Source organism: Budorcas taxicolor, chromosome 8 (genome assembly GCF_023091745.1).
Source record: "Budorcas taxicolor isolate Tak-1 chromosome 8, Takin1.1, whole genome shotgun sequence".
NCBI classification, from domain to species: domain Eukaryota; kingdom Metazoa; phylum Chordata; class Mammalia; order Artiodactyla; family Bovidae; genus Budorcas; species Budorcas taxicolor.
The window spans coordinates 102,287,928-102,311,314 of NC_068917.1; the positions used below are offsets into that span (position 1 = coordinate 102,287,928).

The 23,387-nt window shown below is 46.7% G+C and overlaps 1 protein-coding gene across 1 annotated transcript in view; it reads right to left on the bottom strand.

Moving 5' to 3' along the window:
* Positions 1–1,634: 1,634 nt before the first annotated feature.
* The window catches only part of PTPN3 (protein tyrosine phosphatase non-receptor type 3), a 118,687-nt gene continuing 96,934 nt past the window's right edge, over positions 1,635–23,387 (bottom strand). Inside the window, exons 22-28 of the mRNA XM_052644804.1 lie at positions 20,156–20,246; positions 19,821–19,882; positions 17,745–17,891; positions 9,223–9,351; positions 8,128–8,273; positions 7,531–7,666; positions 1,635–5,139 (exon numbers count right to left, since the gene is read on the bottom strand). Coding sequence (XP_052500764.1) covers positions 5,062–5,139; positions 7,531–7,666; positions 8,128–8,273; positions 9,223–9,351; positions 17,745–17,891; positions 19,821–19,882; positions 20,156–20,246 — 789 coding nt within the window. The 3' untranslated portion in view covers positions 1,635–5,061. The remainder of the gene's footprint in view (positions 5,140–7,530; positions 7,667–8,127; positions 8,274–9,222; positions 9,352–17,744; positions 17,892–19,820; positions 19,883–20,155; positions 20,247–23,387) is intronic.

A 23,387-nucleotide genomic window follows, 5' to 3' on the forward strand; every position in this document is an offset into this window, starting at 1 on the left:
TCCTTGTTGCTTTTCACAAAGTCATATAAAATTGGGAAGAACAAGGGCTAGAGCCAGCCAGACTGCAGCAGAGATGGAAGACAATCCTGCTTTACTAAGGGAGGCACTGGCTGGAGCCTGTGCTCAAAACTGATTAAGGTCTTGAAGTACAGACAACGCCAACTGCCTTTGGCCAAACTGCAGCTATTAAAAACAGTGGCCTTGAAGTGGGAGACTGGCGGCAGCAAGCCACTGTCAAGACTTCTTTGCCAGAAAACACAAACCAATAGCTCCAAAGATCAGACTGCAGGTGTTACCCTCCTCCCTCAAACATCTTGGTCAGGAGGCCCTAGGTTGCTATCTTTAAGCTGAGATGAGGCACAGGAAGAACAGAGAACACTGGGCTAGACCAGATCTTTGGCTGTGGGTACTGGGTGGAATTCTATTGGCAGAAAAACTATAACCCTTGGTTCTCCCCAAACTACCCCAGAAGTAAGGAGGGCTACAAAAGCTCTGCAGTCCCACCTTGGATATGGCCATGAAGGTCAATGGCAAGGAGGCCCTCCTGGAGAGTGGGACTGCGATGGCAGGTGGCTATCCAAAGGACTTGCTGGCCTGCCAGAAGCATCTTCACTATTCCTGCAGTGGGAGTGGATAACCACCTGCAGTAGGGTTTCCTGTTCATTGAGTTTTCAGTGGCTGTTTGCCTGTTTCTACTTCACTACTGTTTATGGGATGCATTGGGAGGAGATAACTTGAGTTCATAGGTCATCAGACCACAAAAGCTGACGGAGAAGACCATAAATCATTCAAACAAGATTTTCATTGTAGGTCCATGCCATATCTGGAAGGGGTTTAAGTTATTTACCTTAGGGGAGAGGAGGTATGGGCTCCACATGAGCTAAGAAAAGGTGACACCAAAGGGCTGAGCTATGGCAGAGATCACTAATTGTCCCTCAAGCCCATCCTTCCCTTGTTCCTCAGAAATAGAACTCCTGAATTTCAACTAGGCACATAGCATCTGGGAATAAAAACTACCTTTCCCACACTTCTGTGTGGTAGGTATTTCCCTGTACGTTCAGATCAGTGAAATGTACAACATCCACATGACATACGCTAAGGAACAAGTCTTGCTTTTCTCCTCCCCTCTCCTCCATTCTGTCCGCTGGAATGTGAACGTGGCTGGAGCCGCCATCACGGACCTCAGTGTAGATGGCTGCATACTGGGGAGGGCCGAGCAACAAGTCAGAAGGAACCTGGGACCCTAGGGATCATGGACCCACCTGGCAGTTTTGCACGGTAGTGGGCAAGAGATTCCTCCTTTGTGTAAACTACTGTTGTCATGACAGCTGAACTTGATTCTGATCTAGAACCTGCCACACAGGTCAAGGCTGCCCGTGGTCAGGCTTCTGACCAGAGGGAAGGTAGAGACGGGCACAGAGCAATCTCCTCCAAGAGGGTTAACATTTACTTTAAAAAAACAAAGCAAACAAAATGAGAAAACACCTCCAGAAAATCAAGACATCAGAATAAAAGTATCAACACACAATAACAGTGTTGCATAGCTTGAATGTTTTTATATTGATCAAACTGTATTTCAGCAGAGTCACTGTAAGAACAGGCCAGAATGAAAAACATTCCAAATTTACAGACAAAATATTGCTGATCAATTAAGATACTTTTCAAAACAACACGACTTAACACAAATCCCTTGGTTGTTCCAGATGGAACGTGAGTTATCAGAGATGTTGGACAGCCAGACTATCAGACCCCCCACCCCTGCTTGGCTCCTCAGACTAAGGTCAGACTCTTTGCCAAGAGCTGAGGGACCAGCTCTTGGAGACAAGTTCTAGAAATGTGATACATCTCCCTCTAGTAGCTTACTGGAGGCTTGGGCTTAGGATTAATCTCAATTCTCTGGAACACAGACTCCCAGAATGGTAGCCTTGAGGGCTCATCTAGTCCAGCCCAACCTCCCTTTCACGGATGAGGAAAGTGAGGGCCAAGGGTGACGTGTCTTGTCTAAGTCTAGTCTGGACCCACATCCTGCCTCTAACTGCCTCTCCCCATTGACACTGCCTCTTTGATGCCTCTAGTTCTATGATAACTTCTATGAGAAACAAACGTCAACCAGCAACTGCAGCAACAGCCTCTATGCTCGTCTCAAAGCAAAGTGAAAAATGAAATTACTGTGGTAGGAACTGAAGACCAGCCCAAGTTTGTTCTCTAACCCTCCTGCCCCAACCGAACTGAATTGAATCTCTTCTTCTGGAAAGTCAAACAACGTCAAGTGCAGGTTCTAAGGAGTGACACCAGGAGAGACCTCCCATCCTATGTCTGCACACTGATGTCTAATTAGATCTTCCGAGAGCGCCAGAATGCAGGATGTAAATGTCTTCTCCATGCATACTCCAATTTCCTGGACAAACTATTTATCCTGATTTTGATGAAGTTCTTCACTTACAGCTAATAAGGGCTTCTTAGGTCCAATTGAGGAAGTGTATAAGGTAGTGAAGCCGAAATCTTGAACTCCCCAATTTGATCAGTAGCATCTATAATAGGTACTTGCACATTTTACTCCTTTTGATAATTCTCTTGTCTTGTCTTGTTCTTCCCCAGGGTTGCATGGATTTTGTTCCTGGTAACATCTGCTGAGTCTGAACTACTGGCTTGCACAGTGGCGGAAAAAGGCTGGTGGCAATCTTTGGTAAACTTTTGAGAAATTGATATAAAATAATGGCAGCATTTCTGCAACCATATTAAACAATGCGTTTCTTAAAAAAAACACACACACACACACAAAAACAAATCTCCAAACTCATTTAAACTTCTCAAGCTTTTTATACACAGGGTGATGACGCCTTTTTTTTTATCAAATGGCAACGATTTGCTCAATATCCTGATGGGGTTAATTTACTTCAGCCTCTCTCTTTTTTGGTGCCTTGCTGATGGAATTTTCTGAGTCCAGATTGAATAGAAGTAGTTGTACAATATTCCTTTGTGCCCTTGGTTCTCTTGAGAATAAAAGTGATTTCCTCTTATAAAAACCCCAGTGATTCTACTTCTGATTCATGGATTTGGGGGCTAGTCACTAATAAATTAATTTTTCCAAGTAATGCATCCAGAGCAGAGTCAGATTCCAGCTGATGAAAACTTCAATAGCGTGAGCTCATTCAATCTTCATATTTGACCTAGAGTCCTCAGTATTATCTAGTTCGCCTATTTTACAGATGAGAAAATGGAGGTAAAGCTTTCAGGTGACTAGGCCCAGGGCTAGCTGTTGAGTGCAATCAGAAACTAGATCCCCCAGCCCTTAGCGCCAAGCCTTGCTGCTACACTCAGCTAGCTTGGCACCATGCTGACAAGGTTGGGGCTTCATCATCTCCTATTGCCCAGTGTGGGTTATGACCCTGTACAACAGCTCCCCCAACCCCTGTCGTTTAAGAGTAAAATGTCAGTGGGGAAAAGATGGAAAGAATGCAATAAATATGCTAGGTCTGGAGACAAAGAACTTTAGAAACCTGGCCCCTACATAAAGGTCTTTACCCATCTTGTGACCAGGAAACGTTTTGGCTCAATTGGTCTGGAGTTTGCTAAACATCAAAACGGCCTAATTTCAGTGCTCTGTAACATGGAACCATCCTTTTTCTATAAATCCCATCAATAAATTGGATACTTAGTTAGCTGCTTCTTCTGGATACATAAAACCACTATTTCAAAATACCACATTCGAATTTTCACGTAATTTATTTTCCTTAAATAATAATTTGCTACAATCCTGGCACAAGTTAAAAAAAAAATTAACACAGTATCAACAAAGGCAGAATTCTTTAGGACAATCAAAATCTTGGTGTACTTAGAATAAATTAACATCAAATTGTGTTTATATTCAGATAGTCTGATCCTCTCCTTTGAAATGAAACGGAGACCATTGTAACTAGGAGTGAATGCACACATTTGTTCTTCTATACAGAGACTCATTCTTTATATAAACTCAACTGTAATTCGAATCAAGTTAGGAATCCTGAGAGACACTCACCCGTGGGCGTGCACACACACACACAACACACACACATATCCATAGGCAACCCTCTCGAAGCTGGGTTCCCCATGGTTCAATGTCTGGATCTTTCCTCAGAAGGGCCAATGATTCTGAATATTTAGATGACGTCCCATCTCCCCTCAGGAAAATCGTAATGGTTCAAGTGTAATAGATCGAAGTAGCAGCAATCCATGTATTAGATTCAGTAGTGGATGATTCCAGTCCTGGGCGCTGGGTGTGCAGCAGGAAGGAGGCAGACACAAGAGGCACCTGCTCCAAAAGCTAACACCGGGGCGACGCCGGGAGTCCTCGTTCTCAGAGTCTCAGCTGAAGACTCACCTGAAACCTGCACTGCTCGTCTGGTTCAGGCACTGGTGGGAACCTGAGGAGGGTCACTAATGCAGGGAGGAGGTAGGGCACGGGGACACGATTCTCAGAAATGCCAATGTCAGACGAGGCAGGGAGATGGGACAAAGGAAGGGAGGGCACAAGGGCACAAAGGCACTGCTCGTTCGCTGCCTGACACCCCATCCCCTGCCACCCAGTACTTTCATGGGGTCCCCCCGAGCATCATCAAGGCTGGTGAACACTGTTTCAGCTCCGCCCAGACCCACGGAAGGCTCAGCTCTTAGTCCTAGACCCGTATACACACAACGCATCCAAGTAACTCTGAACAGCCATACCATCTCGCTTCTGGGAGGCCCACAGCATGGCTGGTGCCCTCTCCCAACTGCCCAAGGATGGTTTACAGGAATATGGAGATAAAGAGAGGGGAAGGCATTAGGACAGGCCCCAAACTGAGCTCCCCTTCGGCTTAGTTCTCTCCAGAGGAGGCACAGGCCTGCATGATGCTATAACCGCATGCGTTATCTACACAGTTCTTATGTACACGATACCTTTTTTTTTTTTTTTAATAGAAATTTAAAGTGCCTGGGTCAAATGTGCTCACTCCTTTCCCACAGCCTACAGGTTCCTCTTGCTGCTTCCAGAGAGAAGGAGCATGCCCCGGGGAAAGAGGAATGAACGTCTTCACAGCAGTCTTAACTGGGATCCAGCATCTGGACTAAGCCTTCTTCATAAACGCGAAGAATTGCTTCACACACAAACTTGTACTGGCTCTGGGGAGGAGAGGAAAGCCCGTCAAGCCAGCAGCTCCACAAACACAGCCTCTCACCCCAGACAGAGTTATTCTTTCACCTCATTCATAAACACCCTGAGCTCCAGCTCAAGTTGGGCCCAGCCCTGGGTTACATCCAGGGGCACAGAGTGGAGTGAACACACCTGTGAGTTCATTGTTCTGCGTGACAACTCAGCCAAGGGGGACCAGCAGTCTGGGGAAGTTCGGGAGGGACAAAGGTTGCTGGAAGGGCTCTGACAAAGATGCTCGCTCAGAGGAGGAGGGTCAGAGCAAGGTCAGGGGTCATGGTCCTTGCGTGGAACACCTGGGTGTGGGGGGACTGGAGGGAGGCTGCAGAGGTAGGCTGGGACCTCATTGTGGGGGACCCCTGCACTGGGGTCAGCAGTCTAGACTTTGTCTTTTTGAAAGGACAGCCACTGGAAGTCACTCTGCAGGATATGGTTCTTTTCATTAACAAACACCTGAGACTATTTGAGGGATGTGTTCAGGGTGAAGGAAAGCCTCAGACTGTGCTGCACCAGCTAGGAAAATGTGTCCAGAAGATACACTTGAAACATTATTTTTCTTAACTAACAATGAGGTCCTCCATACCACAAAACCAGGCAGAGAACAGTCTTAACAACTTTTTTATTTTCTTAACCAGATTTCTTGGGTGTGTGCATACCAAGTCGCTTCAGTCGTATCCGACTCCTTGCAACCCTATGGACTGTAGCCCAAAAGGCTTCTCATAGAAGGGATTCGCCAGGCAAGAATACTGGAGTGGGTTGCCATGCCCTTCTCCAGGGGATCTTCCCGACCCAGGGACTGAACCCACGTCTCTTGCATCTCCTGCATTGGCAGGTGGGTTCTTTACCACTAGGGCCACCCAGGAGTGCACAGGAATTTAAGACAAGAGCTCCTATGATGACCTAGTGGGGTCGGGATAGATGGGTAAGTGAGAGGGAGGGGATATTTGTATACTTATAGCTGATTCATGTTATTGTACAGCAGAAACTCACACAATATTATAAAGCAATTCTCCTCCAATTAAAAATAAAAATAATAAGAAAATAAATAAAATAAAAACAAGAGCTCATAATCATTAGAGAGATCTTACGACCGTAGGCCATGAGCCTGTGAGGATGCAGAGCTGTGTGCAGGCCCCACTCTCTTCTCTGCTAACTCCTCCTCACCCATCAGAGGCGGGGTGGGTAGGTGTGGGGTGCTTTGGAGGCCTTGGCTCTAGAAAGCCCTGCCTTTCCAAGTCAGCTTCAGATACTCTTCCTGAATTCTCAGGCTCCCCTTGGACTTCTCCCACTGCTGCTGAGATTCATAGTTGACTGAGGCAGTTCTACTAGATAAAAGCTCAGGCCTCTCCTGTTAGTGCGCTACCTGTTGAAGGGATGAATGAATGAATAGGGGGTGGTCTTTATTTTGCAGATGGGGACACTGAGGCTTAGAGAGGTTAAGGGACTATTCAAAGGTGGCCCTGTACATGGGGAGAGTGAATTGTGTACTTCCCCAGAGCCCCCTGCCCCTTTTGTAGATCTAGGGGAAACCAGAATATTTCCTCTTTTTTTTGGCCTGCACCATGAGGCACCTTGGAGGAGGCAATGGCACCCCACTCCAGTACTCTTGCCTGGAAAATCCCATGGACGGAGGAGCCTGGTGCACTGTAGTCCATGGGGTCGCTAAGAGTCGGACTCGACTGAGCGACTTCACTTTCACTTTTCACTTTCATGCGTTGGAGAAGGAAATGGTAACTCACTCCAGTGTTCTTGCCTGGAGAATCCCAGGGACAGGGGAGCCTGGTGGGCTGCCATCTATGGGGTCGCACAGAGCCGGACACGACTGAAGCGACTTAGCAGCAGCAGCATGAGGCACCTAGATCTTAATGTCCTAGCCAGGGATTGAACTCCCCTGCATTGGAAGGCAGAATCGTAACCACTGATCACCAAAGAAGTCCCCAGATCATTTCCTCTTAAGGACACTGGCAGCTCTGGGTACCAAGGGGAAGACAGCCCAGAGTGGGAGAGAGCGGGGCCCTGTGAAACATCTAGGTGGGTGGGGTGAAACCCTCAGGTGACCTTGCTTACTTCTGACAGACAGGCGATGATGGGTCAGGGGCTTGACAATGCAGAGTGCAATCAGGGCTGCTCCCTGGTCAGCAGGGAGCAAGAGGCTGTCGGGAAAAAACTGTGAGGCAGGAGAAGTGGAGGGCAGCAAGCCACAGAGGCCAGATCGGGTGGGCGTTGGAACTGCTCAGCCCCTGACAAGCTCTGTGACCACGTGCGAGTGATTCAGTCCCGTGGGGCCTTGGCCTCTTGACTTGCAAAGCCCTTTGTACAGGCCTGGCCACTGTTAGTATTTTTATTATTAGATTTCTACTCACTGATGTCTGCACCATCATGGCGCGCTGGTCTCGCATTTTCCGAACAATATCCAGTGGGTAAATGGGCAGGTTCCTCTCGATCAGGCACATGGCTGTTTCCATGGTGACCAACACACCGGTTCGACCTATCCCAGCACTGGGGGAAGAGAAGCAGAGGCGGAATTTGCTCAGACAGCATTTATGCACAGCCCAGCTCAGCTCCTCGTCAGTTCCCACTTTTACTCAGATGGAGTTCTCCTCCCTGACCTTCAAAGGACATGGAACTTTGAGCTCAGGGCATGCTCCCAAACAAGCCAGAGGCTTAAAAAACCAATGGGAAGAAATATCCACCTTTCTGTGCAAACTCCACCCCCATTTCCTGCACATCTACCACAGGAACAGAGGGAAAAACGAGGTAGGGACTCTGTTGTCCAGTTCTATGGTGCAGTCAGAATTTGTCCAAATCTTTGGACAGAGTGAAGACAGAAAGCAACCAGAGCCTTGTAAGCGTATATTGAGTCTTGTGGGATGTAGGTGGGTTTGATGCCTGCCAACTGTCTCCAGGCCTTGCCCAAGGAGTTTCAGTATTGGTAAAACCAGGTCAACTAGCCACAGTACCTGCAGTGAACCAGGACAGGCTCACCGTCCACTCTCAGGGACCGCATGTAGTTCACAAATTCCAGAAAGTCTGAGGAGTCATCGGGGACGCCGTGGTCTGGCCAGGCCACGTACTGGAGATGGGTCACTGTGTGTTCCTCCCCGGTCTGCAAAGGGGCAGGGGAGCCTCGCTGAGTCTATCTGGACTGGTGGGCAGGAGCACCCCGGCCCCTTCCCAGCCTCCAGCCAGTGAGCTCCTGTCTCTGGATGCTCTTCTGCCCACTGGGGATCTCCCGGCCTTGAGTCCTGCCCACTCCCACCCACCCACCTCCTCAATGCTCCCAGGCCGGCCCTGTCTCTAGGACTCTGCGGAGGCCACCTCCTGCCTGATGGCTCTGCACCACTTCTGCCCACAGCCATCTCTTCCTGGTTGCTCCCGTGGTACTTGCTGTCAAGGCCACCCACACTGGCTTTTTTTTTAATGAGCAAAATATACATAACAAGAAGTCTACCATTTTAAACATTATTAACTGTATGGTTCAGTGGCATTAAGTACATTGGCAAAGTTGTACAACCCTCCTCACTCTTCCTAGAAACTTTTCAGCTTCCCAAACTGAAACACTGTGCCCATTAAACACTAACTCTTCGTCCAACAGCCTTGCAGCCCTGGCAACCACCATCCTACTTCTGTCTCTGTGAACTGACTACTCCAGGAGGTCACATGGTATTTGTCCTTTTGTGTCTGGCTTCTTCCGCTCATTACAATGTCTTCTAGGTTCAGCCATGCTACAGCATGGGTTAGAAAATCTCCTTCTCTGTGGGGGGACTAGGATTCCACGGTATGAATATATCATGTTCTGTCTACCTGTTTATCTGTCAGTGGACACCTGGGCTGTTTCCCTCGTATGCTGTTGTGAATATGCTGCTGTGAACACGGATGCTGGTTCTTTTCCAGGCAACCTTGCACATCTACTGAAATGCTCACCGGCTGAAAACCCAGACTGACCCAGAAGTAGAGGCCTCCCCGGGCCCACAGTGGATGCTGGTTTAGCACCAGCCTTTAACTTGCGCCTTCCCGGGTCCCCCCACAGCTCCTGCCACACAGGCCCCACTCACCTCGGTGTTGGTGACCAGCATTTCCCGGAACACGTACGCGATGGTGCAGTCCTCTGACTGACAGCGGATGTGAAAGCTGCCGTGTTCCATGACGTCAGGGGGATTGGGCCAGTACTGGTGACATTTGGTCTGCAAGGGAATTGCCGGGCAGGAGTTAGGCTGGGCTGTGGCGGTGCTTGTGAGTGGTTAACTGGACAGACGGGTCGGACTCTGGGCTACAACTCTCTCACTTGCACTAGATGCTCTGAGAGTTGCTGCGGGGGAAAGAAACGCAGGCGAGGCCGCTCTGCCCTGTGTCTGTGCTGTTCAGGAGGAGGGGTCAGTCAGCCTGCCAGGGGCCAGGACACAGCTCTCACCCCGGCTGGAGCTCCAGGAGGAACGCACTGACTCTCCCTCCTTATCACCGGGTCCAACTGCTGGAAGGACAGGAGAGCCTCAGACAGACGTGAGAGGCCTTGACTTAGGAGCGACCTCTGCCCCCCACCCTCCCCACTGCAGGGCCTCTGCCCCTTCCCTGCTCTCAATACCCTCTTTTACCTCATCCCTCCTTCACTATCCGCTCCTTACCCGCTTGAGGAGGAAGGCCTCGAGGCACGGCCGCTAAGAGTGCACATTTGAGAGCCAGACAGAATTTCGTTAGGATTATTCTCTCCTCTCTGTGAGCCCCGTGACCTCAAACTTGCTACTACTTAACCTCTCTGATTTCCGCATTCTTCACCTGAAAGGACGGCATCTATTTCCCAGATGGTGACAGGGGCTGGGGGTGATGGTGTGCAGTGCCCGGCTCACCGTGGGGGAGGCGGGGACAGGTCAGAGGCCACCGTCATCACTGTTGTTGCTACAGTCCCATGAGTGCATTCACATATGACTCATATGGAGCCAACGCTCAGCAGACGGCAGAGGAGGAACCCGGGCTCAGTGGGACTCAGTGAGCTGCCCCGGTCCAGGCGGCTGTGCTTCCCCACAGGTGGACTGCCCCCTGCCCCCACCCCTCTCCCCCAGTCTCCTCTTCCCCCTTCCAAATCCTAGGGCTTCCCTGGTAGCTCAGCTGATAAACAATCTGCCTGCAACACAGGAGACTCCCATTCGATTCCTGGGTCAGGAAGATCCAGTGGAAAAGGGATAGGCTACCCATGCTAGGTATTAGAGACTTCCCTGGTGGCTAAGACAGTAAAGAATTTGACTGCAATGTGGTAGACCTGGGTTCGATCCCTGGGTTGGAGGATCCCCTGGAGAAGGGAACAGCTATAGACTCCAGTATTCTGGCCTGGAGAATTCTATGGACAGCACAGCCTGGTGGGCTACAGTCCATGGGGTCGCAAAGAGTCGGACACAACTGACTGACTTTTCACTTTCACTTTCTAAATCCTGCATTCTCTTTCCTAGCAGTCTTGCTCCTGCCTCTGGCCTCAAAGCAAAGTTCAAGGTCAAGCTGCCTATCCCATCATCAATCCATCAGTCAAATTCTGACTCATTCAAAAAATGTTTTTTTCTCTCCAAGCTTACAGCTTCATCAACTTGGGTAAAAATTAGGCTTACTTAAAGTGAAGAGGGGGTATAAACCCCCAGAAAATTTGAAAACGCACAAAAATTTGAAAGAGCTTTCCTATTTTTATTTTCAAACATCACAGTGAATGTTTGGAATTAAAGCATGCTGCTGGGAAGGTGGAGCTAAGAATTTACTTGCAAATGTTAAACCTGGGGGTTTTGGTTCATGACCACTTCCCAATTCCTCTCAGACACAAAGGAAGGATGTCTGTAGAACCTGAGGCAGAGTGGATACCCACCAGGCCTGCGCCCATCTCCTCCTCTGCACAAGGGGTGTGGCTCTCTGCTGCAGGCTTCCTGGGGTCCTGCCCACAGGACAGCTGATGGGAAGCTTCTGTCTGAAGTGATGAGCCCATTCAGGGCAGAACCACAAGTATCTCTATTTCTAGAGACTCCCAGTGAATCTGACCAGAACGGGACTCTCTTTACTTCTCGATCAAATCTAGATTTTAGGTTGATTTGGATCTCAAACCATTTGGGGGTATAGGGGAAAGAGCAAGAAGTCTGTGGAAATTCTGAATTTCCCTCCTGGTTATTAAGTTCCACTAACTGTGCCATCCTGGCCAAGATACTTCACTTTTTTGATCCCCGGTTTCCCCATGAATGCTGCTGCTATGGGAAGGGATGATGCTAATGACTTTTTTTTTTGGCTGTGCCTTGAGGCTTGTGGGATCTTAGTTCCTTGACCAGGGATTGAACACATGCCTTCTGCAGAGGGAAGCATGGATTCCTAACCACTGACCACCAGGGAAGTCTCTAATACCTATTTTCTTTTGATTGGTATATGCTAAGCACTAAATGGTGCTTTTTATGGACATTATGTTATCTGGGCCTCAAAACAATCATATGAGGTAGATAATGTCACTGCCTCTGTTCTGCATAAGAGTAAACTGAGGCTCAGAGACTGAATCTGCTTGTGTCCTGTCCTACAGATAGGAAGTGGGGCATATGTAGATGTCTGTTTCAATGGAAGGACTAGTCTCTATAGCTCTGTTTCCTCTTGGAGGAAACAATGGACCTGAAGAGAGAGCACAATGGAAAACGTTTTGGGTGGGAATAAAAAGAGAGGGCAATGAAAGCGAGCCCATGGTGGGAGTGCCTCCCAGACCCTCAGCCTCTGGGGGAGGCTCTGTGCACTTGACGTGAGAGCAGTACAGAGCAGAGAGGAAGATCCCACTAGCTCTCAGGCCCACCGGGAGGCCGCTCAGCTAAACGCAGAACAGGGGAAAAAGCAAACAGGACACGCTGAGAACCTCATCCCTCAGGAAAGCAGGGGACAGAGCTGCTGGCCCAGGAGGACTGGCTCCTAATCCGGAGGAACTCAGGGACAGTGGTGGTAACCAGATAAGGGACCTCGGGACAAAAGGCTCAGGTCAGCTGAGACTCTGTAACAGGAGAGGCAGGAAACATGTAGTAGCCTGGATTTGAGAAGAACAGGCTTCCAGCCACCCATAAACAACAGAAGTCAGTTCCTGGGGCCAGAGATGGCGAACGGAATGCTCTGACTCATGGGAGATGGAAATCTCTAACGCAGGAACCTGAAGGAACCAGCCGGAAGGGGTTCGATTAGGAAGAAAGGGCTGGGAAACAAACACCGCCCACCCCCCACCCCCACCCCCCATCCCCCACCCCGCCCCACAATGCCCTGGGTCACAAGGAGACCTCGGAGGAGCTCAGGTTCAGAGCGGACTCCAATCAGGACAGAGCAGGAGGGGCAGGACTCTCTAGAGCAGCTGGCGTAAGTGAGGCCTCCTGGATGAAAGAAAGGGCCTTTTCTCCCATGCTGGTGTGGGCAGAAGGAAGGGAAGGGGCTGCCATCGGGGCAGATCATCTGTCACCAACCACGCCTGCTGGGGCTCCCTTGACTCCACGGAGAACAATGGCCGTGCAGCTGGGACGGGCCAAGACAACCGAGAAGGGGAAAGAGCGGCCCAACACAGGTGAGGAGAAAGCGCCCGGCTGCCCTGTGGGTTCAGGTGGTGGCTCTGAGGAAGTGCAGTGTCGCTGAAGACCTCCTGAGCTCGGGCAGCGGCAGCCCCACGGGCAGTTTCTGAGAAAATCTGGAGCATTCAGCACCCCTCCCCCCACTGCCAGAGTCACAGAACAGACACGCAAACACAGCACAGTTTCATATGCGGAGATTCTGGCGACAGCAAGGCTCTAACCATGCTGTCTTGTATCTATAAAATGCCAGAATGGCCCAGATCAAGGCCTGCGGAGTGTGGGATTGGGCGGCTGCGACCCGGCGCGCTAGGCGCGGGCGGCTGCGACCCGGCGCGCTAGGCGCGGGCGGCTGCGACCCGGCGCGCTAGGCGCGGGCGGCTGCGACCCGGCGCGCTAGGCGCGGGCGGCTGCGACCCGGCGCGCTAGGCGCGGGCGGCTGCGACCCGGCGCGCTAGGCGCGGGCGGCTGCGACCCGGCGCGCTAGGCGCGGGCGGCTGCGACCCGGCGCGCTAGGCGCGGGCGGCTGCGACCCGGCGCGCTAGGCGCGGCCGAGAGGAGTTACACTACGTCCGAGGTCAGGGGCAGCGGCCGAGTGCGCCAGGCTGTGATGGCGCAGGAACAGCCGAGAGGAGCTACCCCACGTCCGAGGTCAGTGGCGGCCGGGAGGAGACACCCTGCGTCCAAGGCCAGGGGAGGAGGCCGAGAGGAGCTACCCGGCGTCTGAGGCCAGGGGAGGCGGCCAAGAGGAGCTACCCCGCGACCGAGGTCAGTGGCGGCCAGGAGAAGACACCCCGCGTCCGAGGTCAGGGGCGGCGGCCGAGAGGAGCTACCTGGCGTCTGAGGCCAGGGGAGGCGGCCAAGAGGAGCTACCCCGCATCTAGGTCAGGGGCGGTTGGGAGAAGCCACCTGGCGCCGGAGGCCACGGGTGGCGGCCGGGAGGAGCCACCCCACGCTGGAGGCCAGGGGCGGCGCCCGAGGCCAAGGGCGGAAGCTGGGAGGAGCAACCCGAGGTGCTGGTGGCGGCGCGGGCGTAGGAGGGCCTAGGAAGAGCTATCCTACCTTGAAGGTCAGGAAGGGCGGTAGTAAGGAGATACCCCTCGTCCAAGGTAAGGAGCAGCGGCTATGCTTTGCTGGAGCAGCCGTGAAGAGATACCCCACACCCAAGGTAAGAGATACCCAAGTAAGACGGTAGGTGTTGCAAGAGGGCATCAGAGGGCAGACACACTGAAACCATACTCACAGAAAACTAGTCAATCTAATCACACTAGGACCACAGCCTTGTCTAACTCAATGAAACCAAGCCATGCCCGCGGGGCAACCCAAGACGGGGGGGTCATGGTGGAGAGGTCTGACAGAATGTGGTCCACTGGAGAAGGGAATGGCAAACCACTTCAGTATTCTTGCCTTGAGAACCCCATGAACAGTAGGAAAAGTCAAAATGATAGGATACTGAAAGAGGAACTCCCCAGGTCAGTAGGTGCCCAATATACTACTGGAGTTCAGTGGAGAAATAACTCCAGAAAGAATGAAGGGATGAAGCCAAAGCAAAAACAGTACCCAGTTGTGGATGTGACTGGTGATAGAAGCAAGGTCCGATGCTGTAAAGAGCAACATTGCATAGGAACATGGAATGTCAGGTCCGTGAATCAAGGGAAATTGGAAGTGGTCAAACAAGAGATGGCAAGGGTGAACATTGACATTCTAGGAATCAGTGAACTAAAATGGACTGGAATGGGTGAATTTAACTCAGATGACCATTATATCTACTACTGTGGGCAGGAATCCCTCAGAAGAAATGAAGTAGCCATCATGGTCAACAAGAGTCCAAAATGCAGTACTTGGATGCAAGCTCAAAAACGACAGAATGATCTCTGTTCGTCTCCAAGGCAAACCATTCAATATCACAGTTATCCAAGTCTATGCCCCAACCAGTAACGCTGAAGAAGATGAAGTTGAATGGTTTTATGAAGACCTACAAGACCTTGTAGAACTAACACCCAAACAAGATGTCCTTTTCATTATAGGGGACTGGAATGCAAAAGTAGGAAGTCAAGAAACACCTGGAGTAACAGGCAAATATGGCCTTGGAATGCGGAATGAAGCAGGGCAAAGACTAATAAGAGTTTTGCCAAGAAAATGCACTGGTCATAGCAAACACCCTCTTCCAACAACACAAGAGAAGACTCTACACATGGACATCACCAGATGGTCAACACCAAAATCAGATTGATTATATTCTTTGCAGCCAAAGATGGAGAAGCTCTATACAGTCAACAAAAACAAGACCAGGAGCTGACTGTGGCTCAGATCATGAACTCCTTATTACCAAATTCAGACTCAAATTGAAGAAAGTAGGGAAAACTGCTAGACCATTCAGGTATGATCTAAATCAAATCCCTTATGATTATACAGTGGAAGTAAGAAATAGATTTAAGGGACTAGATCTGATATATAGAGTGCCTGATGAACTATGGAATGAGGTTCGTGACACCGTACAGGAGACAGGGATCAAGACCATCCCCATGGAAAAGAAATGCAAAAAAGCAAAATGGCTGTCTGGGGAGGCCTTACAAATAACTGTGAAAAGAAGAGAGGTGAAAACCAAAGGAGAAAAGGAAACATATAAGCATCTGAATGCAGAGTTCCAGAGAATAGCAAGAAGAGATAAGAAAGCCTTCTTCAGTGATCAATGCAAAGAAATAGAGGAAAACAACAGAATGGGAAAGACTAGAGATCTCTTCAAGAAAACTAGAGATACCAAGGGAACATGTCATGGAAAGATGGGCTCAATAAAGGACAGAGATGGTCTGGACCTAAAAGAAGCAAAAGATATTAAGAAGAGGTGGCAAGAATACACAGAAGAAGCAAAAGATATTAAGAAGAGGTGGCAAGAATACACAGAAGAACTGGACAAAAAAGATCTTCACGACCCAGATAACCATGATGGTGTGATCACTAACCCTAACCGCACAGGTAGGGAGTGACAGAGCAGGAACATGAACTCAGAAAGCATGGCCCTGGCATCTGCCCTCTTACTCAGGACACCAGGGAACAAGACAGGTGCAGGTGATCCAGAAACACAGAGAGTGCATATAGGACTGTGAGCCAGCTGGCATTCCTGGAGTTCATTAAAGGCCCCAGTAACTTCACTGCCTTTCAAAACAAGATCAGAAAATCACACACAGGCACACAGAAACAGAATATTAACAAAAATTAAAAACAGGCAAAAAACAAGACTCCCAGACAAAGGGATGCCATAGACCTGTTGCCTTGTGATTTCAGCAAAGCCTCTGAGAGTTCTCACAGTAACTAGGTAAACCAGATGCAGAGATGGCAAGGGCTGGAAGCAGAGCTGGGAGAGTCAGCAACTGCTCCCCAACGAGTGTCTGCAATGCCTTTGACTCACAGCATCCTAGAAGGAACTTCTGATTGTCTCTTGAGGGCCTTTATATTTTTAAACAGTGATTTTATATGAAGAGATTCTGATCAACACTGAGTGACAAGAAGCCAAGAGTGAGGGCCGAGGTGAACAATGACAGATGGGAAGGCCAAGCAGCGTGAGGCACACAAAAGGCCAGATCTGATCGCAAATCCTCCCAGGGATGATAGTGATGGACATACACACAGAGCTGTTTGCCAGACACTGTGACAGACAGCTCTCTAAGCTTTCCATATATACTGTCTCAGTCCCCACAAACCCTCTGAGACGGCACCACTATCTGCAGCTTACGGACAGGGAAGCTGAGGGTCAGACAGGTTAAGTATTTATAACTTGCTCCAGAAGAACCTGTTCTGAACCCAGAGAGTCTGGCTCCAGAGCCCCACCGATATGCCACAGTGTAGGTCTCAGGAGTCAAGTGTATGAGTACAAAATGGGGAGACTTACTCCACAGCAAGACTGAGACAAAGACCAGACAATTTCTGCTGACCACCCACTTAATGGTGGTCCAAGATTATCTTCAGATATCTGAAAGGGCACTGCATGGAAGAGAAGGGCCACTTATTACTGTGTCTTCCAGGCAAGAGAAGCTGGTGGGGTGGGGTTCAAAGCGGTGTGGATTTCAGTTCATTATGAAGAGGGATTTTTTGTTTTTTTAATCAGAGCTGAATAACCCATGGATGGACCCTGGAAGTGTTTTAGCCAAGGTGGGGAGCCATCTGCCTGGGACAGCCTAGGTGAACCCACAAGGCTCTCCAGAATTAGCAGGAACCCTGATTTTGCTCTTTGGGGTGAGAGTGTAGACTGATCTCCTCAAACATACGATCCATTCCGATTCTATAATCTAACTTCTGGCACAGATCCATCTGGCATTCTGAACTATATACTGAGGACAGGCCTGGAAGGAAGTGGCACATAGATCCCTTAAATATTAATTTATATTTGATTTTTGAATGTGTTTCCAGATGAACATTTCATCATGAAGATACCTAGATGCAGACAGAAGTTAGAGAATTCATGCTACACAGCACTCCCTGCACAGTGACTTCAGTTACACAATCAGCGATCTGTTCCTGTGAAACACACGTCAGGCTGAACACAGCATACTGCCATCGCTCTTCTAATTAAGCCCTTCTTAGCTTTTTTTTTTTCTTTTTTTTTTTGCATCAGGTTTTGCTGTAACACAAGCAGAGGTAATTTCTCCTACTTTGTATTCCATTGTGAACCTGGCCCTTAAACACTGCCCTTCTGAGGATCAGCATGTGTCCTAGGTGGGTGAGATCACAGCTAACACAGGAGTTCTGGGGCAGGTGAGGCAAGGGAAGCGCCTTGCAGCTTGCTGTAACAGATCCAAGGCAGGAATGGAAGGGGCTGTCTGACCACTGCTTAGCTTGGAAAGGCCAGCAAGTGGGAAGGAGGAGGGCTGAGTTTCTCATCCCTGGAGCTGTCTGTCAGGAGCTGTGTACAGATTCATGGGTCACCAAGTGGGCTGGACTGGGCAACATTTCAGTAAGGCCTTTTCCAGCTCTGAAGTTCGCGTTCTGGCAGAGCATAGAGTGACACACGCCTGTCTGGAAGTCAAGCCACTTACCCGGCCTCGCTCAGTGAGAGTCGTCAACATGACGATGAGTGATAACTTCTGGTCCCAGACCACTTGCCAGAACTGTGCACAGGTATGTGGCAGGGGTCCCTGAGCGGCAATGTACTTGTTCACAAGGTGAGCAGCAGGAATTTCCATCTGGCAGGAGATGGTTCAGGCATTAGAATCTGTTACTGCCACAAGGTGGACAGGGAACTACAGCTCACACACTTCTAGCTGCTGACTGTCAGCACACCAGAAGAACAGTTCTACCAAGTTTTGGTCAATAAGAATAATCAAAGGAAAAGCTACTTTTAGAAAATGCTTCAAAGGTGTTTGACAATAATGTTAGCTACTCAGGATAAAACTTTGTGAAATTTAATAGGTGATAATCAGAAGTGGACCTACAAGATGAAAGAGTTTAAATGACCTTCTCTGCTGTATCCTATATATAATCAATATTGGGAATCTGCATTTTCAGCAACCCATGCCAATCCTTATGCCCACAACTTTTCATATGCAGGGTTTTCTATCAAAATAGTTTCTTTAAAGCATAAACCACACAGGCTTATGCCACCAACTACTGTTACACTTTGCTTTCTGCATGGCTGCCAATGTCTGCGCCACTCAGCTGATCAATTTTTCTCCCCAGCTTCACTGAGGTATAAATGACAAATAAAAAGTATATATTTAAGGTATACAACATGATGGTTTGATATACGTATACACTGTGAAATGATTATCAGATTCAAGTTCCTGAACACATCACCCCCTTACAATAGTTACTGTCCGAACTGATAAATGTTAAAATGTTAAAATAAGTGCCACTGTCATCCCTCTCCTACCCTGCTCTGCTTTTACTTCTAAACTAAGTCTTCTCTGTTTTTAATTATTTATTTGGCCGTGTCCGGTCTCAGCTGTGGCATGCAGGATCTAGACTCTGCGAGCTTATTAGTTGGCATGTGGGATCCTGCTTTCCCCAACAGGGGTTGAACCTACATCCCCTGTATTAGAAGCCAGACTCTCAACCACTAAACTGCTGCAAAGTCCCTAAACTAAGTGTTTTCTGTAAAAGAACACTCAGAACTGGCTGAGCCTTGGAACAGCACAGCGATTCACTCGTTCTTAGGTGGGGATAGTAGATGGAGGTGCCTCATTCATGGCTTGGTTGGTGCTTGGTTAATGGCTTTCTCAGCCCTGGTCTTAGCCACTCCCCACCCCTGAGTGCATGGTCTTACCGCCCCCACCATTTCAGTGCTCTAATCACAGGACACCAGAAATGCTGAAAGTGAGGGTCAATGAATCTCACAGATGCTTCGGAATGAGTAGAATCACTGATCAGACCCATTCTTGCTGGTAGTTATTGACATCATGCTATAATCTGAGAACTTGAGAAGTCCTCTGTTTATTTAGATCAGATAAACAGTGAGCTGAGGGCCAAATTTAAATGCTGCACTGAGAGCTAACAGTATTTTTTTTTATATTTTTGCATGGTTGCATTTGAAATGGTATATATAAGTACCTAATTAATATCCTCAATTTTGTCTTTTGGCTTGCAGAGACCAAAATATTTTCGGTCTAGCCCTCTACAGAAATAGTGTGCTGAGCCCTGGTTTAGATGAAGAGGCTGAGGTTCAGAGAGGCTAAGTTGCCCAAGATGCATTTTCACAGTGAAATGAATACTTTCCCCACGACAAGTTGAAATTTTGGACCTTTTGTTTTTCGGCTATGGTGGTTTTATTTTTAGGCAGGATGTATAGTAATCAGATTGGGGGGAAAATACAGAAAGTTACAAATGTACCAATGGTCAAACAAAACACCTATAGGTCAGCAGTTGAGGACAGAAGGCTGAATTTTGGTCTCATCTTCTGTTAGCTTTACGACTTTTCAGATGATTTAATCTCTGAACCTTAGTGTCACCCTCTGTATAATGAGACTATCCTGCCTTTCCTCAACGGCTGCTGTGGTGCTGAGACAAGACAGTGAATAGGGAAGCAGTTTGCCGACTGCAAAGCCCCACGCATGTCACTGTCATGCTTGTTACAACGATTAATGTGCCTTTTCTCATGATCCGGAATTCTAACTTACGTTCACATAACTCGCATTAATGTAATCTTCGTTCCCCTGCAACAATACCCGGGTAGTGTCATCTGTGGAGGAGAAAGAAATTTACTGATTATTCGGAGTGTTATTTTTACCACCCCAAGTAAACAAGGGTTCAGTTCCCAGCCCATCTGCAGCCCTCGCCTCATTAGCATAAACACTATTCCCCAACTGTTCCGAGTTTGAAATGGCTGCAATAAAGACGGTGGTGTTTACAGACACACTGAGAGTCGTTCCAGAATACCAGACAATCTGTTTTAAAAAGGGAAACATTATCTCAGTGTGTGTGGGGGGAGGAGGCATTCATGCCAGATACTCACAAGGCAGTACATCTTTATATCGGTTTTTGTCTAGATTTTGAGGCAGCTTTGCAAACGTGATGGCCAAACCAGGCTTCTTTCTATAGAGTTGCTATATGACAAACAGGAAGTGAAAAAAAAAAGAAAGGAAAAAACAGCTATGAAGAGTGTGAAAACATACTCTAACAGTAAAGTTTACCATTCACAGCAGCCAAATCTCAACATTTAACAGTGGTTTTATATATTAAGAGAAAAATCTTCCCAGTAAGAAATTCTGTAATCCCATGAGAAACTGACTAAATTCTTCAATATATATGGATTTTTTTTTTTAACATGAGACTCTTGGGGGGAAAAAAGTCATAGGAAGGAGTGTGAGTCACAGATAATGGATCACAGTAAGTAAAACTTCATCTTCATGACAATTATTTGACAAGAACTAAAAGCAAGTAGAGGAAAAAAAAGAGTTCTGACTAAAAATTAAATAGAAATCATTTACATTAGTCTAAAAACATTTACCTCCAATTTAATGGAGTGAACCACGTTCTTTGCCAAGAACAAGAGGATTTTCATTCATCATTTCAGAAGTATACCTCCACAGTAAAAACATTTATTTCAATACATAGTAAACTTCAATTAAATATTCCTTTAAGGAGGTATTTCCCTATGCATGCAATCACTAGCAAAAATTCAGTTAAAACCCTCTAGAAGCACATATTAGACACATTTGTACTGTACCTGATGTCATGTTAATAACAGCTCTAGGAAAGGTATTTAATAGTATTCTTATCTTGCAAGCAAGAGACACAGATGAAAAGCTTGGCTCAAGATTACAAATGAGAGGCTGAACTCTGATCTGACTCTTAATGCTTGAGCTTTTCTCTTTGAAAAAGAAAGAAAGATAGCACTAAGTCGTGTCTGACTCTTATAACCCTACGGACCTGCAGGCTCCTCTGTCCATGGAATTTTCCAGGAAAGAATACTGGAGTGGGTTGCCATTTCCTTCTCCAGGGGATCTTCCTGATCCAGGGATGGAACCCGAGTCTCGTCTCCTGAATTAGCAGATGGGCTTTTTACTAGCTGGGCCACCAGGGAAGCCCCAAGACACATCTATTCCTTCCCAAAGTTTCCTCCTTCCTTTTTGAGTTCTCTTTTCTACACATCTGTATCTGCCACTTTGAACTAGAGTGTGAAACAATATTCACCAGTGGTTTTAGTTAACTTTGTGGGAATTCTAAAAGTTTTTTTTTTTTTCAGTGTTGGAAGTGACTTTTCGGAGAAAACTTGAAAAATTCAGACTAATATAAACCAAAAAAACAATCAGTAACTTCACAACCCTAAGATATCTCTTTCCATCTATTTTATCTGTTTTTCATGCACACATGTATACAAATGTATGTAATTATATGTGTGACTACACATAATACACAGATACGTTACTTTTTTAAAAACAAAAAATGAGACAACGTATATTAGCACTTCTATATTATGTTCTATGGAACCCAAGTATTCTAGAAAAAACTATACTAGGTGGTGCTTAGAGTAAGTTTCAAGGTCAAGGAAATTTAGGTAATACTGTAAGTCATCTTATATTCTATGAATCTCTAACTTGGCAAGTCCTGCAGTGCATAAGCTTATTTAATTCTGATTAGAGCATTTCTCAAGCTAACTTGGCCATGGAGGATCTCATGTCTCACAAGAAGTGTTCTGGGAACTATCACCATATTTTTGAAGGCTGTTTCTCCTAGTTATTATATAATGCCTAGTTTCCTGTGTCATTTAAACACTTGAAATATTCTCTATATACATGATTTCAGCTAGCTCAACAATCTGTAAGTTTTCAAAGTTTAACTTTTATTCCACTTCTTGATTGAACTGTTTTCAATTGTTTACTATTAAATATTCCCAGGAACAGAATTACTGAATTAAAGCATATTTTTGAGGAGATATGTATGTATATAGTGCAGTTGTCCTATAGGGGAATATGAGAATGGTTAGTTTGCCAAATTGCAGCCAGCATCATCAATTAAAATGTGCTTGCAATGTGAATAGAGAGGCAGAACAATGTCTTTCCCTGTATATTTTTGCATATTTTGTATTTTTTATTTTATAAACCAGCTTTTGTTGGTCTGTTTCTTTTTTTTCTCTGATTAGTTCTTTTACTAAACAAACAAACTGCACAGGAGACAATTAGCAGAGAGATTTTTGGTAATGATAATTATGTCTCATACATTTACCAAATGTTCAGAATTTCCAGTATTTCCCTAAGCTCAAGTATTAATCATCTTTACAATTTCAGCTCCTAACAATCAAGTAGCCACTGAGCAACTTCTTAGATGTCTGTGAGCTTTAATGGACTCTCCAGGCTCCTTCTAGAAATACATTTGTGATTTATTAGAAGTTTTGGTTTGATTCCGGGAGAAGGAGAATATCTGAGTCAGTCAATTCCCCTAAATGTCATTTTGGTTCTAACTTCATAGAAGTGAAATTTAATTGAGTGAATATAATCAGTAATGCTAACCTGGAGGCAGGAAGTTTTTCTTTTCCAAATAACAAAAATGTAAATGTAATCAACTTGAGATGGTTTAGTGGAAAAGCATAGATCTAGCAAAGGGCTTTAACTGCAACAAGTTTATGAAGTATCTCAGCAGTAAATAAGTGCTGATAAGATTATAGAGTATTAAAGCAAAATTAAAAATAAAGTACTATAGAACTATCTGTAAAACTTTAAATGTGCACACCCTGGACTTTATTTGACAGAAGTGCATAAAGATACATATCAAAGAAATTTATCTGCATCAAAATATTTTCTTATTAGTAGAAAACTGGGAACAGCCCGAATATTTCCTAATAGGGAGAAGTGTCGACTTAAATTATGATACTGTCATACCACAAATTATGTGCAAGTAATAGAATAAGATGGACTAAAAGTACAGATTCAAAAGGATATCCCCTCATCTAGTTAAGTAAAAAATGCAAGTGGCAGAATAACAGTGATGATCCCACTTCTATACATAGCAGCATATGTACAATGTGTGTACAGTGTATGTATGTGCACTTACATACACGTGTGTATAAAGTTTATTTGCATCAACAATAGAACAAGTATGCAAGGATACACATCAAATTATTATTTGTAAATTATAACAGAAGTTAGGAGATTTCTGAATTACTTGAATTATTACAATGTGAATTTTTAAAAACTCAAATGAAAGAAGAAAAAGAGCTACAACGAAAGAAATTTATATATAAAACT